Source organism: Mus caroli, unplaced genomic scaffold (assembly GCF_978045245.1).
Source record: "Mus caroli unplaced genomic scaffold, Mus_caroli_1 scaffold_7, whole genome shotgun sequence".
NCBI lineage: Eukaryota > Metazoa > Chordata > Mammalia > Rodentia > Muridae > Mus > Mus caroli.
Window position 1 is genome coordinate 118,828,506 of NW_028227262.1, and position 17,355 is coordinate 118,845,860.

The 17,355-nt window shown below is 42.4% G+C and overlaps 1 protein-coding gene across 2 annotated transcripts in view; it reads left to right on the forward strand.

The window, feature by feature from the left end:
• Copg2 (coat protein complex I subunit gamma 2) overlaps positions 1 to 17,355 on the forward strand; it is a 130,843-nt gene that overhangs the window by 88,569 nt on the left and 24,919 nt on the right. For both annotated transcript variants that reach the window (XM_021165176.3, XM_029478893.2), the window contains exons 14-20: positions 170 to 413; positions 2,457 to 2,532; positions 3,402 to 3,505; positions 4,530 to 4,655; positions 5,263 to 5,325; positions 5,769 to 5,908; positions 6,510 to 6,681. In XM_021165176.3, coding sequence (XP_021020835.1) covers positions 170 to 413; positions 2,457 to 2,532; positions 3,402 to 3,505; positions 4,530 to 4,655; positions 5,263 to 5,325; positions 5,769 to 5,908; positions 6,510 to 6,681 — 925 coding nt within the window. The remainder of the gene's footprint in view (positions 1 to 169; positions 414 to 2,456; positions 2,533 to 3,401; positions 3,506 to 4,529; positions 4,656 to 5,262; positions 5,326 to 5,768; positions 5,909 to 6,509; positions 6,682 to 17,355) is intronic.

The window sequence follows — 17,355 nt, forward strand, 5'->3', positions numbered from 1 at the left end:
TTGAAATTTTAATATTATAAGCATGAATCTTGAAATATAAGCATTTCTTTAAAATAAAATTCTAGAAAGTTCCTTAAAATGGGAATACCATTGGTGGTGGGTGGTGGTTAGATTTTAAAAAAAAAAAAGTCTTTAGAACAAATAGCAGTTTTATCTTCTCTTTTCTCAGGGAGGTTTTGAATACAAAAAGGCCATTGTGGACTGCATAATCAGCATTGTGGAGGAGAACCCTGAAAGTAAAGAAGCTGGTTTAGCCCACCTCTGTGAATTCATTGAGGACTGTGAACACACCGTTCTGGCTACTAAAATTCTCCACTTATTGGGCAAAGAGGGCCCTAGAACTCCTGTTCCCTCCAAGTATATCAGATTCATTTTTAATAGGGTGGTCCTGGAGAATGAAGCTGTCAGAGCTGGTGAGTCATTAGAACACAACTAATGATGTAATTGCTGGTCCTTGAAAATAGATGATTCGAGAGAGTAGTAATGAAGGTTCCCTAATGTTGTGATATGATCTTGGAGGACATCCTGGTTCCAGATATACAGCTCTTGTTTTATGTTTCAACTTCCACACAGATTTTTGCCTTTCATTAGAGACCTACAGCCCTTGCCTTTCAGTGTGACAGGAATACTATAGTGGGGCCTCTATTTTTTCTTTAAACCATAAGTAAAAATGTATAAGGATTTATGTATGTATAGATGTGTTCGTATATACATCTTAAGTGATTCTTTCTAGTCTATTACACTAGAATCAGTAAAGTCTCCTGTGATCTGTTCTCTTATAAACTATTGACCTTATCTATCCTTATATTTTGTTTCCAGATAAACTCAAAACTGACATCACTAGTTGTCTTTATATGCTCTTTGTCCATCTTTTATTCAGCTCAATAAAATTTGGCCCTCTTCTTTAAATTCTTTCTTGTTTCATTTTTAAATTACATATAAGTTAACTGGTCAGTCAGACTGCTTAATATTTTTATCTTAGTTCACATTCTTCTAGATTGTTTTTTTTGAGCTTTGTTGGCTCCTGAATATGAATGTTCACACCACCCCTCAAATATAATGTGAAATTCAAACTACTTCAAACTGAAATCTTCACTTGATCCTAGTCTCACAGACAGATGTCAGTCACAGAGTTGAACCTTCCTCTATTCTTTACCACAGTGCTGTCACTGTTCTTCCCTCCTGATGCTTCATTCTCCTGTCTTTGTGTCATTTGGTACAGCTTTAGGCTTTCATTCACTTCTGATCCCTAGCTCATCTGTTTTAGTTTCACAGATAGTATTTATTAGCTGAATGTGAAGAGTGGTCATTAAAATAGCAAACTTGGGCTGGAGACCTGACTTAGCATTAGGAATACTTACTGCTCTTGCCAAGGACCTGAATTTGGCTTCCAGCATCTATATTATATGGCTAACAACTACCTGTAACTCCAGTTCCCAGAGGATCTGATATTTCTGGCCTCCCCTAGCACATGTGTTCATGTGTACATAGCTGCACACAGGTGGATATACATGATTAAAAATGATTTGTACAAAATCTTAAAAAAACAAACTACACATATATCCTATACCTATGTGGGATAATGTAACCTTTAAAACCTTGACGTCTGTGTGGTTTTTAGTTTATCTCTAGTCTTTTACTTTCATTCTAACATGGGTCCAACACTAAGCCTTTCTCACTCAAGTCTAATAGCAACACTTTCTGCTCAGGACACAGGACGTTTTTATTTGTTTTCCTTTCTAATACTCTTGTCCTGCCTTTTCCCTCTGGCTGAACTAACTACCCTAAAAAATTAAGTGCAGTAGTGTCTCAAATCTTTGTCTTTCCTAAGCCCCATACTTACCTAGCAACTTGGATACAGTTTACCAGAGATTTACTAGCAAGATAGTCTTTACTTACCTGTCTGTCTTACTGCACCCACACTCCTTAGGTCAGAGACCATGTCTTTTATCTTTCTACCCCTTAGCTCTTGCCACACTTCCAGGTAAAATTTAGGTGAGCATTGAATCCTTGTTGAAGGAAAGAAATTTTAATAATAGTTTTTTGGTGCTAGTTGTTTAAAATTTGAACTGAATCATGTCACCCAGGAGATAGATAGATGATAGATAGATAGATAGATAGATAGATAGATAGATAGATAGATAGATAATTCTTTTTCCTCACTGAATGAGAAATCTTCCTCTATAGAGTTTGCTAGATACATTCTATTTATACTTAAGTAAGATCAAGAAACTGTCAACAAGAGACTTTATTTCTATTGAATACCAACTGCTTCTCTAATTTGCTTCTAGTTTCAGTGTTTTTGTTTTGTTTTGTTTGTTTTCTACTATAAGGTCTTACTTTGTAGCTTAGACTGGTCTCAGACTTTGAGTAACCTTCCTGCCTTGCTTTGAATGTTTATTGCTTAGCTCTGAGAAGCCAGTATTTACATTGCTTCCTCTTGTGTTTCACAATAGCTGCTGTGAGTGCTTTGGCTAAATTTGGGGCTCAGAATGAGAGCCTTCTCCCCAGCATCCTTGTACTCTTACAAAGGTATGTAAAAGAATGAATGCTGGCTGTTGGAAAATAAGAATTCCATGTAGCTAAGTAGTAAAAAACCTCTTTGTACTATGTCAGATAAACTGAGGAGCTAAGAGCAGAGCTGATAGAGTTATTAGTCCAGGGAAAATGGAGTTTTGGGGGTCAGGTTGTTTTGCTTTTGTTTTTTTTCTAGTAATTATTTATGTGCAAAATTTGAGTTTTAGATTTCTTTTAAATGATACTGAGAGAGTAAGGTTAGCCTGTGTACCTCAACTTGTACAGTAGGTACTAACTTAAAAGAGATGTGAAATGATTCGTGTGAAAAGCTAAAGATAGTAGCCTTTTATGATCTCCACAACTCCTTAGTTGGTGAGGAAAGGAAAAAAGTTGGTGGTCCTTTTAGCAAATATTTTGTGATTGCATTTTTATAACTAAAGCAAGTAACTCATTAGCCAAAGACTGGGACTAACTAGTTTAAGTAAAACAGATTGCCATTTGAATAATGGCTGTCTGGATTCTGAGTGCTAGTTTTCGTTTTGTATCCTTAGAAAGTTTAACATTTCCATTTCTTAGTTGTAGAAAAGCTGAGATTTTGTTGAGCTCAAGTAGTTACAGGTTCAGGATTAGATTGTAAATTATTATGTCATGGTATTGTATTCTTCCTAGTGATCTCAGTGCCTTCTCAAATAGCAACATTTCTTTAGTAATTCGTAACAGTTCAAGAATTTTTAGGAGCCCATGTTAGCTATTATTGAACTCTTGTCATAAAAGTCATATCAGATGACCTCAGCTGCACTCTTCAGGTAGGTGGTGAGACTGTTGGACATCTCTGTATACAAACACTTAGACAGAAGTGTACCTATACTATTTTTTCTGATCAGGTGTATGATGGATACTGATGACGAGGTACGGGACCGAGCTACCTTCTACCTGAATGTGCTACAGCAGAGACAGATGGCCCTGAATGCTTCATATATCTTCAATGGTCAGTGAGAGTCAAGATTATGGACACGAAGCACATTTGTTTGTCAAATGAGCAATGATTTTTTTTTTTTCGAGACAGGGTTTCTCTGTGTAGTCCTGGCTGTCCTGGAACTCACTTTGTAGACCAGGCTGGCCTCGAACTCAGAAATCCGCCTGCCCCTGCCTCCCAAGTGCTGGGATTAAAGGCATGCGCCACCATGCCCGGCTGAGCAATGATGAGTCATGTATTAGCTGACTCCTTTAGGCAGTTGAATGGTTTAAATCTTTGAATGCAAATCTTTGAATGCAATTCTGTTTCTAGAGAAACCCATATTCATAGAGGTATTTTCTAATTTGGTAATAGCAGTTCCTATAAAATAATATAGAAGATGATTTTTTTTTAAATATGAAAGGGTCCAAAGAATATGGCTTCTTAAGCTCCCTCTCTACAGAGTGAGTTCCAGGGCAGCCAGGGCTATACAGAGAAACCCTGTCTCGAAAAACAAAAAAAAATTTTTAAAAAAAGAAAAGAAAGAAAAGAAAAGACTTAAGCTCCCTCTTAAATGGCTGTCCCCGTTTTCATTTTCTTCTGCTTTTCTTCCCATAGAGCTAAGATTTTTTTTTCTGAGAATTGCTTGCATTCTGTTGATATTTTTATTCTTTGTTCCCATGTTTCCTTGAAAGAAATAAAGCAGCTTATAAGTCTATGAGGCAGATGTCTATAATAATCTTTTGTTAGATTAAGTAGGCTATCTGCAGCTTCCTAATGCTGCAACCCTTTAACCCTTTCCTTACATTGTAGCGACCCCTACCATAACATTTTTGTTGCCACTTCATAATTGTAATTTTGCTCCTGTTATGAATTGTAATACAAATATGTGTGTTTTCTGATGGTCTTAGACAGCCCTTGTGAAAGAGTACTTCCATCCCCACAGGTTGAGAATCACTAGGCTATAGTTTTTTGTTATGTCTCTCTTTCTTTAAAAAGCTTAACCATTACAGAGTGTTGAGAATAGATTATAATGTTGAGATTTTCCTGTCTCTAGGTCTCACAGTCTCTATACCAGGGATGGAAAAGGCCTTACACCAGTACACATTGGAGCCTTCAGAAAAACCCTTTGATATGAAGTCAATTCCTCTTGCTATGGCTCCTGTCTTTGAGCAGAAGTCAGGTATCAGAACTGTTTAACTCTATGAGTTTTTCTGTGTGTAAGTCATTTCATAAAAACTTGTAAATATAGCGTCTAACCTGGAGAATAAAAATAGAAAAAATTTTTTAAAATAGCATAGTTTCTCTCTCTTTCATTTTTTTTCTTTAATTCTTGTTTGTTTGGTTTTTGAGGCAGGGTCTCTATGTAGCCCTGTCTTAGAACTCACTATGTAGACAAAGCTGAGGTGAAACTCATAGAGAGCTACCTGCCTTATCTTCCAAGTGCTGGCATTAAAGGCATAATGTGCCACCACACCAGGCATATTTTTTTTCTCTTAATACCTTTTTTTTTTTTTTTATTCCTTGAGATCTTTTAGTACTATGATAGATGACATTTTTTTAATTTAAGATTTTCATTTTAAGCCTCTTTGGTTTTATCCAAAAGCCAGAATAAGAAATATGTCCTAAGTTGAAAAGTTTTTTTAATTATTTAATACAAAATATCACAATATTTGAAGCTGTTTGCCACTGTGTATCTGCTAGGAGTTATTGCCTTCATTTCTTTCTGTATACAAGGTCAGTTAGAAGTAGACAAAGCTTCACTTGACTGCGTATTCCTGTCTTTCTAGACATCACACGTGTGCCTCCTAAGCCAGAGAGGTCGGCTCCTTCCAGGCAAGACATTTTCCAAGGTATATTTTTATGGATACAATAGTCTCTAATCCCTAGGCATTATAAGTTAATAACATCCACTGCTTTTATTCATTTTGATTAATTCTCAATTCAGTACATTTTCCTGTGTCATAGGCTTTAGTGGCCGGAGCTACCTGCTGTTGATAGACTTTCCAGTTACTAGTTTACTACCTGGGACTGTTATTCTTGTTGGTTAAGAGGGAAAGAATTAGCAATTTAGTTTCTTCTTCCCTCCTACATATAGGAATCTAGTATATAAACTTGGCAACTTAAAGGATTATTTCACAGAAGCTTGGAGATCCCCAAATTGACTTTTCAGTTGTTAGTAAAACCTTAAAATTAACTGCTGTTTCTACTCTGTGGTAACTCAAGCATTTTAATAAAGTCTCTTCCTGTCTTCTTCACACTGTACTTGTATTTTCTTTCTCTTTGTACTTAACAGAACAGTTGGCTGCCATTCCTGAGTTTATGAACCTGGGACCCTTGTTCAAGTCTTCTGAGCCTGTGCAGCTTACAGAAGCAGAGACAGAGTATTTCGTTCGCTGTGTGAAGCACATGTTTACTGACCATATTGTATTCCAGGTGAGATAACAAGCTAGCTCTTGGTTCTCTTATAGCCTTTAAGTACAAGCTGCTACCCTTGGAGACAAATGGTACTTCCCTGTCGTTGATGGGTCTGGTTCCTTTCATAAAGGATTGACTAAGCAACACTTGGAGTTTTCTTTTCAGGTGTATACTAAGTTTCTTCCTCTGATGGGCTATTTTTGATAACTAAAGTCTAAAAGGATATAAAATTAAAATGTTCCAAAAGTAGACATACAGCATAACTTTTTAAAAATCAGTATTTTAACAACAAAGTAAACCAAGTGTGTTGGTCACAGAACTTAGCTTTGTAACACCTTGAAGTAGAGACAGGCTCAGGAAGGCTCACACTGATGGCTCAGCACAAAGCACTCACAATAAGCCTTCTGTTTCACAGAGACAGTTGGGAGCACACTCATGGCAGGTATAAGGCCTGCCTTCAATCTAATACAAAAAGAAGAAAAACCTTAGGAGACCTATAGTGCTACTTAGTGTTGAGTATAATAGATTCCAGAGCTGAACTGTGAACTATGAGTGAGTAGAAACCACTTATTGGAAAGCATTCTTATTCTTTACAACTTTTCTATTGCTGACTTTTCAGTTTGACTGTACCAACACTCTAAATGACCAGCTGCTGGAGAAAGTAACAGTGCAGATGGAACCATCCGATTCCTATGAAGTGCTGTGCTGCATCCCAGCTCCCAGCCTCGCTTACAATCAGCCAGGAATATGCTACACACTTGTTCGATTGCCAGATGAAGATCCTACATCAGGTACTAACTCTTAGAAGGGAGAAGGTACTTAGGTGGTCTAAAATGCATCGCCTCTTGAGATCTTAGAATATCTTGACAAGTTTTTAATTTTCAAGAACGTAATTCTTTCCAGAATTTAATGTTGGGGATGGGTGTATTTATAAAATTGATTACTATTATATAGGTATTACTTTCAAAACTAAATCTGTAAAGAAAAAAAATGCTGATGATAATGTTAAAAGAGGAACTGAATGTGCACAGTAATAGCCTAAAAAAGCATTCAGGTTTTCTATTGAAGCAATGTAAAGCATGGGTGAAAACCTGATATGTCTTATAAGAGCCGGGATGTTTCTTTCCAAGATTCCTGGGGAAAGATGGTTATGTAGCAGACGGCTGGCATTTTAAATACATCACTTTTAAGCATCTTGTAGCGTAAGACTACAGTCTGCAGTGCTTCAGCCTCGTTAGCTTACTCAACCATTTTGTGTTCCATATTTGAGAAAGGCCTCATCATTTACTTGACCTATGGTCAGTCTTGGGGTGGAAGTGGCATAAGGGTCTAAATGAGAGACAATTAACTAGTGCCAGTTATAGTATTTATACTTTGAGGATTTTGGATGGTCTTCATGGTGTATCCCTTATAAATGTTGAAATCTATCCCTCTTGAACCTCCACCCAACTCAGTTTTCCCATACTCATTGCAGAACTGACCCAACAGAAATAAGCACACATAAACCATTAATATTTAAAGTTTTTACTACTTGTAAGTACATGAAATACAGAAATTAACAATATTAACAAACATCAGAGAAGTTACAGAATTACAAGAAATCATAAAAGGACTAGTAAATAGTTCCCTGGTCATCATTCAGTTACATTGAGGGCTTGTTCTGATTTATAGCCTCTTCTCCTAACTCCCCTCTTCAGTGTTCATTCATGGGAACTGCTGACCAATCTTAGCTGGGCTGGGTGCTAGACTAGGCTACTCAGACTCTGGCACGAGGTAGATTCATGTTGGCACCATTGCTGAGTCTGAATCCCAGGATGTTCCCTTTGATCCAGTGGAACTGTGTTTGTGTTGTACAGCCGCTTGGATCTGTAACTGTAACCCTGGGTGGGAAGGCACTTTCCTATCTGGACTCTGACAGTTCTCCTTTGAGCTTTTGGTAATCTGTCTTTAAATTTAATAACTTTGTTTATTCCTTTGTGAAATTCTCTCACCTTCCATTTCCTTGTGGTTTCACTTTATTCTCCTGGTCTTCTGATCTATCTATCTATCTCTCTCTCTCTCTCTCTCTCTCTCTCTCTCTCTCTCTCTCTCTCTCTCTCTCTCTCTCTCTCAGTATTTAAACAGCTAGACAGTATTTAAACTTTCTGTTCTCTCAAGTAAAGCTAGTTTTATTTGCTACTGTTCCAACTGTTCTCTCAAGTAAAGCTAGTTTTATTTGCTACTGTTCCAAACTTATATCTGGGTCCAGCCTTAATACAGCTCTATGTCTTTGCCATCATCCTGGGAGACTCTGTTTTTTCCAATAGCCATCTTTCATTGCTTCAGAATTCTTCCACAATCACTGTACCTCTCGCTAAACTTGTGTGTTATTAATTTTTAAGGGAGACCATTAATTTACACTTAATTACAATAGGAAGCAAATCTGAACCCATTGAAAACTCCAGCCCTTCCCAGTTGAGATTACTAGCTCCTCAGTATATACTCAATACTAGCTCCTCAGGTGGACTCTGATTGGATAACTCAGGGGACACACACCCCAGGGAATGGGATTAAAAGAATAAGTACAGTTTTACAATACCAAAATACACAAAACAACAATATTGAAATTACAGTAGTTACATATAGGGAAACAATAGTAACATTAAACACTTCCACCAAGAGAGGAAGAATAGATCATCACCTCAGCTCTCTTCACTGAGAGGTAACTTCTTAAAACAGATCTTACATGTTATTAGCCCAGAGGTTTGAATGTTTGCTCTGCTGGCTATGGACTATTTGGCTTTTGTTTGTGAAAATTTGGCAATTAGAGACGTTTCTTTATGTTAGATTTAGAGGGTTTTCTGATCAGTGGCAGAATGTGGCTATAAACTCCAATCTTGTTTCATCACTTTTGTGTTTGACCTACCATATGCTTTCTTACTTCTTTCTATTCTTTATTTTTATTAGAATTCATGAATTTTAGCCTGTAGCCAATCTCAGCTCTACGGTGCAATGAACGATGTGAAATACCAGGACAGAGGTGGTAATGAAGCCCATCCTCCTGTCTGTCTTTTCTTAACACTGCACTTTTCCCCATCGCAGATATTCTAAAAATTACCAGTCACTTCAGAACCGCATCACTTCTCACACCTATCTTATCTCAGAAAAATAGTTTTCCTTACAGTCCCAAGGAAAATATAGAAATTCTTATTTATGATTTCCTTCAACTTGAAAATAATAAAGCATATTAGAAAGGAATATGGGTTTAATAGATAAAGGTAATAATTTTAATTCTGGCCCTACCACATACTAAATCTGTGAATTGAACAAATTATTTTATTTGTTTAAGTATTGCCTGGTACCAAATATAATAACACACAATATTTTGTTTAATTTTGGGCTTCCTTAATTTTTTTCTACTAGCATCTTTAAAATCAGTTCTTCTACAGTTCAAAAGATATGTGCACTCCAGTAATCTTCAGAATATTATTCATTGATTATAACTTTCTTTGCTCAATCTATAAACATCCTTGGCTCTAAGATAGTGGTTTTCTGAAGATTGTTAATCAAGCCATTTACAAACTCATTTCTTTGTAACCATTCACTCCCCTTACCCAACCCATTCATTGATACCTGATGAAACTTTTAGGGAGCCAAATAGCCTCCTTTACCATTGGAGCTATGTGAATTTTGTTGTAGGCTATATTGATTTTAATTCAACCTGTGTCCAACTTTTCTTTCAATTCTCATAGTTCCTTCTTTTTTTTCATCTTTTTTTTGTTTTCTTTTTCTTTTTTTCTTTTTTTTTTTTTTTTTTACTTTTTTCTTTTCTTTCATTCTTTTTTTTTTTTTTTTCCTAAGACAGGGTCTTCCTCTGTATCCCAGGTTGGCTGTGAACTTCTGATCATTTTGCCACTAAACCCAACTCACATTTTCTGATTTTATAGTTAACTATGTGATAGTCCTACTACTTTCTCTCTCCTTTTTTTTTTTTTTTTTGTCTTTAATATTCTTCTGATTTCTAAATTAGTGAAGTTGTTTCTTCACTAAATAAAGGCTGGGTTACTTACTGACTTGCTTCCCTTATAAAGAGAACTCTGCTTAGTCTTTGAAAATCTGCCCAACATTCCTTGCTTAACCTGGAGATACGTTACCACCTCCCACTTTGGAAACCCTGAATTCTGCCTTTTGCTTTCCTGCCCTGGCTCCATTATCAAGGGTGAGCCGCAACTTCTGTTGGTTTTATCCTCTCTTGGCCTTTTCATTTTGCATTAGTGGTGTGTCCAGTTTGATTCAAAATGTTTGTTGGCATTTTACGGCTACCTACTTCCTCCTCAACAACACTCCTTGGAACCTTCCAATCAGCATGAGGACTCCCAAGTCTTTCTAGCCCTGTCTGATCACTTCCTGATTTCCACTCACTGCTCCCATCACTATCAACCTCTGCATTTAAGACAAACTCTACTGAGTCCATGTGCTCTCTAACTTCACCTAGCTATAAAAGTCTAGGTGATTAGGTCTACCATTGTGGGAAAATCATGTTTTTTTTCAAAACACTGTCTGAGACATTTGTCCATGGTTATCAATGACATAGTACTCACAGTTATTTTATAGGCACTGTTTTTCTTTTCTGCCAGAACCATAGTTGTACAGCTGAAGTAAATGTCTCATTTTCTCTTTTCTAAGGCCTGAGTCTACCTTCTTGATGTGGTTCATTCCTCTGAGCCCCTCTGCACCCTCCTCTCTCCCAGCTCCTCTCATGCTCTCCCTCCCACCTATTACAACTTCCTCACACTTCTCCTGGGTCCCAGTTTACCCTTTCTCCTGCTCTACCTTCCACTGCTCAGAGAAGTAGAGTCACACTCTCAACACCTGAAGCTTCTTCAGATGCCCTCTGGGATGCTCTGGTGTATTCTACAGACCTGTACATCAGCACCCCAGCTTGACCTGTCCTCCACACCCACTGCTTCACCTTACTTGGGTCTCTCTGCATCCGACTGATTGTACCAAATCTGCACCCTCTACCCAGCGGTCTCTCTGGCCCAGACTTCATGATCCTTGTAGAACTAACTCTGTGTCCATGGCTCCCGGTGCCCTGTGCTGCTTCTTTTCACATCCTTCCATTCACATCTGATGAAGCTCTAAGGGAACCTCTGACCCTGACCATGATCCTCCACCTGCCCTGTGTTTTGGCATTCTGCCTGCATAGCCTACCCTGTCTCCAGAGGTTCTAACTTCCACAATCTCTTAATGCTGCTGAACTGAAGCTCTCTCCCTGGGACTCTAGTCCCTGAGTTGTCTTTCTACTCCTCAGCACTCACCTCCTTCCATGAGCTTCCCTACATCACTGGCTCCATTTTTCTCTGCCTTTGATTCCTCCATACAACTAGCTATAAACACCTTTCACCTCTATGCCTCCTCCATCTCTATCAGCCTCACTGCCCCACCTCAGTCTTCAGCAGGAAGCACAGTTGGCAGTGCCCTCCCTGCCCCTGACAGGAAACCCTCTCACAGCTCTCACCCTTCCTCCCACCTCCCTTCTGCACTGCATCCAGTTGCTGCTCACTGTCATCCCCCTGCACCAACAGGACCTTTCCTCCCAAGTCTCACAGTCATGACTCTGATGCCTCCTCCATCTGCTCACCCTTCCTTCTCTGTAGCCTTCTGCATCCCCCTACCCCTTCCACCAGTAATTCTCACCCGGGGGTGCATGGCCCCCAAGTAGCCTATCAGAACCATCTTCTGAGCTAGGGTTGTTGTTAATGTTTGTGAGCAGGTCACTGCTGCTCCCCTCTGATGTTCTGATAGGCTACCTGGGGGCCGTGCCCACCCCCCCTCGGGTGGAACCCCCCACCCCCCACCCCCCGGGTAAGAATCACTGCTGTGGATGGCCCCCTCTTCTCTATGACCTTCCCTCTTCAGGCCCATGCCTTGAGCTTTCTAGTTTTGACTCCTTGAAATCCTCACTCAAGCATCCTAGCCTGCCCTCAAGCACTCCCCTATTAGAACCACCTTCTCATTTGTTTACTCCTTCTCAAGCATGCCTCTACCTTCTCTTTCCCACACACTGGCCCTTCACCCTTTACTTCTGGCCTGTCTTCAGCTACTCTCTTTCCTCCCTGAATCACTCCAGTATACTCCCTAATCATCAGTGTTAGCACAGGGCCTAAAGTTCAGTAAGATGTCTTCTCAGTGCCTAAAACTCGGCTTACATCTCCACCCCAATCCCACGGCTTCCAAAGCTGCCCTTCTGTTCGACCCTGGCCCAAAGCCTCTGCCTCTCACCATCCTCACCATCCTCCCTTCCCTGTCAGGTCCAGAGTAAAGAGGTACCATTCTAACAGTATTCTGAGGTAGATGATCACATTTCCCCCTGCTGGTTGCTTCCCATCCCTGGCTGGTTTGGTTTCTGTTCCCTTCCCCAAGGATTGGAGAAGTATTGCAAGTTGACTAGAGCACTCTTAAGAGCCTCTTCCTCCTGCCTCTAACCCTCCCTACTTCCTTGTTCCTGTAGTTGTCCAGCTTTTGTCCCTGCTCCCTCCTCCCTCCTCCCTCCTCCCTCCTCCCTCCTCCCAGCTCCCTGTTCTCTGCTCTGTTCTCCCTGGTATTTCCTCTGCCCTGTCTTTCTGTAGTTGACTCTACCATGGGCTACATCATTTTGATGTACCTACCTCCCTGCAGCTTTTGTGCTTGAAACCTGTTTCTTCTTTTACCCTCTGTTAGTGGATGGAAGACTTTCTGCTTCCTTCTTTATTGCTTTCATACTCAGATTTTTTCCATTACTATCCTGCCACCACTGCTGCAGCTGTTCAGATCACTAGTCTGGGTCTTTCATTGATTCTACCTGCCAACCATTCTCTTCTTTCCTCTTCTTTCAAGTTAGAGGAGTAAAGCCAGACCTGCCATTCTAGCTCCTAACCTTCCCACCTCCATTGCAAACCTCCTCCATTGTAGGAAGAGAACATAGCCCTGTTCATTTCAGGCACAGCCCTTGAACCCCACTGTATGTCCCTTCTTTCCTCACTGCCACTAGGAAATACAATATTCATTATACTTGTATTTATATTTGAAGCCATTCTCTTTATGTAAGTACCACACTATGCCCTCTTCTTTATTGCCTTACTTTTATCCTCTCAATCAAACACTCGAAGCCTAAGCCCATCCTGTCACCAGACCCTAGCCTTCTAGGCCAGGCTCATTCCACTACTCATGGACTAGTGACCTAACTTCACTCTAAACCTAGGAGAGTCCATGGTGTTGGAAGGTCCTTCCTACCTTGGGCAGTCAACAGGTCCTTCCTACCTGAGCGGTTAGAAGGTCCTTCCTGCCCTGGACAGTTAGCAGGTCCTTCCTACCTGGGCGGGTAGAAGGTCCTTCCTGCCCCGGACAGTTAGCAGGTCCTTCCTACCTGGGCGGTTAGAAGGTCCTTCCTGCCCTGGACAGTTAGCAGGTCCTTCCTACCTGGGCGGTTAGAAGGTCCTTCCTGCCCCGGACAGTTAGCAGGTCCTTCCTACCTGGGCGGTTAGAAGGTCCTTCCTGCCCCGGACAGTTAGCAGGTCCTTCCTACCTGAGCGGGTAGAAGGTCCTTCCTGCCCCGGACAGTTAGCAGGTCCTTCCTACCTGGGCGGTTAGAAGGTCCTTCCTGCCCTGGACAGTTAGCAGGTCCTTCCTACCTGGGCGGGTAGAAGGTCCTTCCTGCCCTGGACAGTTAGCAGGTCCTTCCTACCTGGGCGGGTAGAAGGTCCTTCCTGCCCCGGACAGTTAGCAGGTCCTTCCTACCTGGGCGGTTAGAAGGTCCTTCCTGCCCTGGACAGTTAGCAGGTCCTTCCTACCTGGGCGGGTAGAAGGTCCTTCCTGCCCTGGACAGTTAGCAGGTCCTTCCTACCTGGGCGGGTAGAAGGTCCTTCCTGCCCCGGACAGTTAGCAGGTCCTTCCTACCTGGGCGGTTAGAAGGTCCTTCCTGCCCTGGACAGTTAGCAGGTCCTTCCTACCTGGGCGGGTAGAAGGTCCTTCCTGCCCTGGACAGTTAGCAGGTCCTTCCTACCTGGGCGGTTAGAAGGTCCTTCCTGCCCCAGACAGTTAGCAGGTCCTTCCTACCTTGAACGGTTAGAAGGTCCTTCCTGCCTGGTAGTTGGAACGTCCTTCCTACCATGGGCGTCACCAAGAGACCTGCACAGTCTCTCTGTTGTACAGCACACCTCTCTCTTTTCAGCCACTCTTGAACAGTGGAAACACAGGTTCAGAGGTCAACTACGAAGTGGCTGTTTCGCATTGGTACCCAGCTGTGCCTCCACTATTTGCACACATCTTATATCTACACTCTTACTGGACTCTCTCCAGGAGTCCAGTCACACATTTCTGAGGTGGCCTAACAGTTGTCTATGCAGGAGTCTATACAGTGCACCTCACCTGGTTTCCTCTAATTAATTCAAGCCACTCTTGTCCCTTTGCTAAAAACCATACAGTTCCATTCTACAAACTCCCCGGGCTTTTGCTCATCTTTTCTGTTAAAATCTGACAGTCATACCATCTATCCAACAAACTTATCCCCTGAGATCTGCCAAGGATCTCAGTTAGGGAACTCTACTGTCTGCTTTATTGTTTTCTATAGTGGCCCCTCAACCTTGACTGAATTCACCACAAACTTGTGAAATTTGCCAGCTGCCCTAAGCCAGTTTGGCATCACATGCCACCTCCCAGTAGCAAGCCAGAGAGCGCTTTCCTCCCGCAGGTCTTAAACTGTGGACCTTCTACCCTCCCTGTAGACTCTTCCTTTGCCAACTCTGTGCTTACATGACAACTTCTGAGCTGACGCTCCCTGCTGCCTTCTAAACAATGCATACTCCTTCCCAACGTTACCCATTCTTGACATTGTAGTCAGCCTCTGTGTCTAAAACTGCTTTCTTGAGTCCATGCTATTTGAGCTCTGTCCTGCCAGCCTGCTTCCTAGTTCTGTCACACTAAAGCAAGTCAGCTACTCGATTGAGACCTACATGTCCAACTGATGAACTCACTGTGTCCTCCTCTAACATCCTGTCCCAACATATCCTGAGTATCGTGGTAACCACTACAGATGTTTCCGTCCTCTCCTGTCATCCTACTCTGCTTACTCAGACCACGCTTTTTCCCTCCCTGGGCTGACTGACCTACATTCCACACTCCATCTTTTTCCCTTTTTCTTCACTCCTGAACCATCCTTGATGTGGTTCATTCCTCTGAGCCCCTCTGCACCCTCCTCTCTCCCAGCTCCTCTCATGCTCTCCCTCCCACCTATTACAACTTCCTCACACTTCTCCTGGGTCCCAGTTTACCCTTTCTCCTGCTCTACCTTCCACTGCTCAGAGAAGTAGAGTCACACTCTCAACACCTGAAGCTTCTTCAGATGCCCTCTGGGATGCTCTGGTGTATTCTACAGACCTGTACATCAGCACCCCAGCTTGACCTGTCCTCCACACCCACTGCTTCACCTTACTTGGGTCTCTCTGCATCCGACTGATTGTACCAAATCTGCACCCTCTACCCAGCGGTCTCTCTGGCCCAGACTTCATGATCCTTGTAGAACTAACTCTGTGTCCATGGCTCCCGGTGCCCTGTGCTGCTTCTTTTCACATCCTTCCATTCACATCTGATGAAGCTCTAAGGGAACCTCTGACCCTGACCATGATCCTCCACCTGCCCTGTGTTTTGGCATTCTGCCTGCATAGCCTACCCTGTCTCCAGAGGTTCTAACTTCCACAATCTCTTAATGCTGCTGAACTGAAGCTCTCTCCCTGGGACTCTAGTCCCTGAGTTGTCTTTCTATTCCTCAGCACTCACCTCCTTCCATGAGCTTCCCTACATCACTGGCTCCATTTTTCTCTGCCTTTGATTCCTCCATACAACTAGCTATAAACACCTTTCACCTCTATGCCTCCTCCATCTCTATCAGCCTCACTGCCCCACCTCAGTCTTCAGCAGGAAGCACAGTTGGCAGTGCCCTCCCTGCCCCTGACAGGAAACCCTCTCACAGCTCTCACCCTTCCTCCCACCTCCCTTCTGCACTGCATCCAGTTGCTGCTCACTGTCATCCCCCTGCACCAACAGGACCTTTCCTCCCAAGTCTCACAGTCATGACTCTGATGCCTCCTCCATCTGCTCACCCTTCCTTCTCTGTAGCCTTCTGCATCCCCCTACCCCTTCCACCAGTAATTCTCACCCGGGGGTGCATGGCCCCCAAGTAGCCTATCAGAACCATCTTCTGAGCTAGGGTTGTTGTTAATGTTTGTGAGCAGGTCACTGCTGCTCCCCTCTGATGTTCTGATAGGCCACTTGGGGGCCGTGCCCGCCCTCCCCTCTGGTGGAACCCCCCACCCCCCACCCCCGGGTAAGAATCACTGCTGTGGCCCCCTCTCCTCCCTGGCCTTTGTTCCCCTATTCCATGTCCCCAGCTCTCTGGTGATGACCATTAGCTCTCCTCACTCAAGCACCTCAGTGCTTCCTAGTCTTGATCCTTTATTTGACACAACTCCTTCCTTTCCCTGTATAATCTTTTACACAGAACATGCCCTGTCCCAGTCTGTATGTGAAAGGTATTCTTTTTAACCCTCTGTCCCTAGCTATCATATCCAGATACTCGGCATCACTCAGGTCTTCTTTAGTCTGGGTCTTCAGGGTGACTGTTATTACCCCTTTCACTTTCCTCCTCTGCAGTTAAGAAATTGTGGTACCCTCTGCAGAAACTACACCTTTTTTTCGTGGGCCAACTGGTGTTGTTTAGAGCAGCTACTGCCCTATTTCACCCCTAAGTATCCTAAAGTCCTGTTTCTACCAAAGTAGATGTAATCCTTCCTGGCCATGGCCATGGCCATCGCCATTGCATTGACCGTTCATCCTCTTGCTTGCCCTTTGACACATTGCTCCAAGGCTTTCCTATATGCTGACAACCCCCACAAGCTCGCTCCTCTGTAAACTCTTGCTATCTTTGATTTGCCCATTGACTCCTTCCAATTTTTTGTTTTGTTTTGGGTTTGGGTTTGGGTTTTTTGAGACGTGGTTTATCTGACTAGCCCTGGCTGTCCTGGAACTCTGTAGATCAGGCTGGCCTCAAACTCAAGAGAACCATCTGCTTCTGCCTCCTGAGTGCTGGGGTGAAAAGCATTCACCTCCATCACCAACCTAATTGGCATCATTGTTGATCTTGGTTCTGTGCCTTCCCTGCACGCTCTCCTCTACATCTACATGCAAACTTCTAACCTCCTCTCCCTCTCTTGAGTCCAGCTAATCCCTTCTCCGGTTGTATTCTTTCTTCCAGGAAAACATAAGCATACCCACCACACTGAAAGCCCTTTCCTCTGTTCCCTGCAATGCTCTGGTTCAGTCTGTAGAACTGGGTACACACTCTGCTTCGCCTGCGTCCTCCAGATCCATTGTTCAACCGTGCTCCTATCTTTGCTACCAACTGCTTTTATAGAATAGCCAGCAGTCCATGTAAATTCCTTCTAGAATTC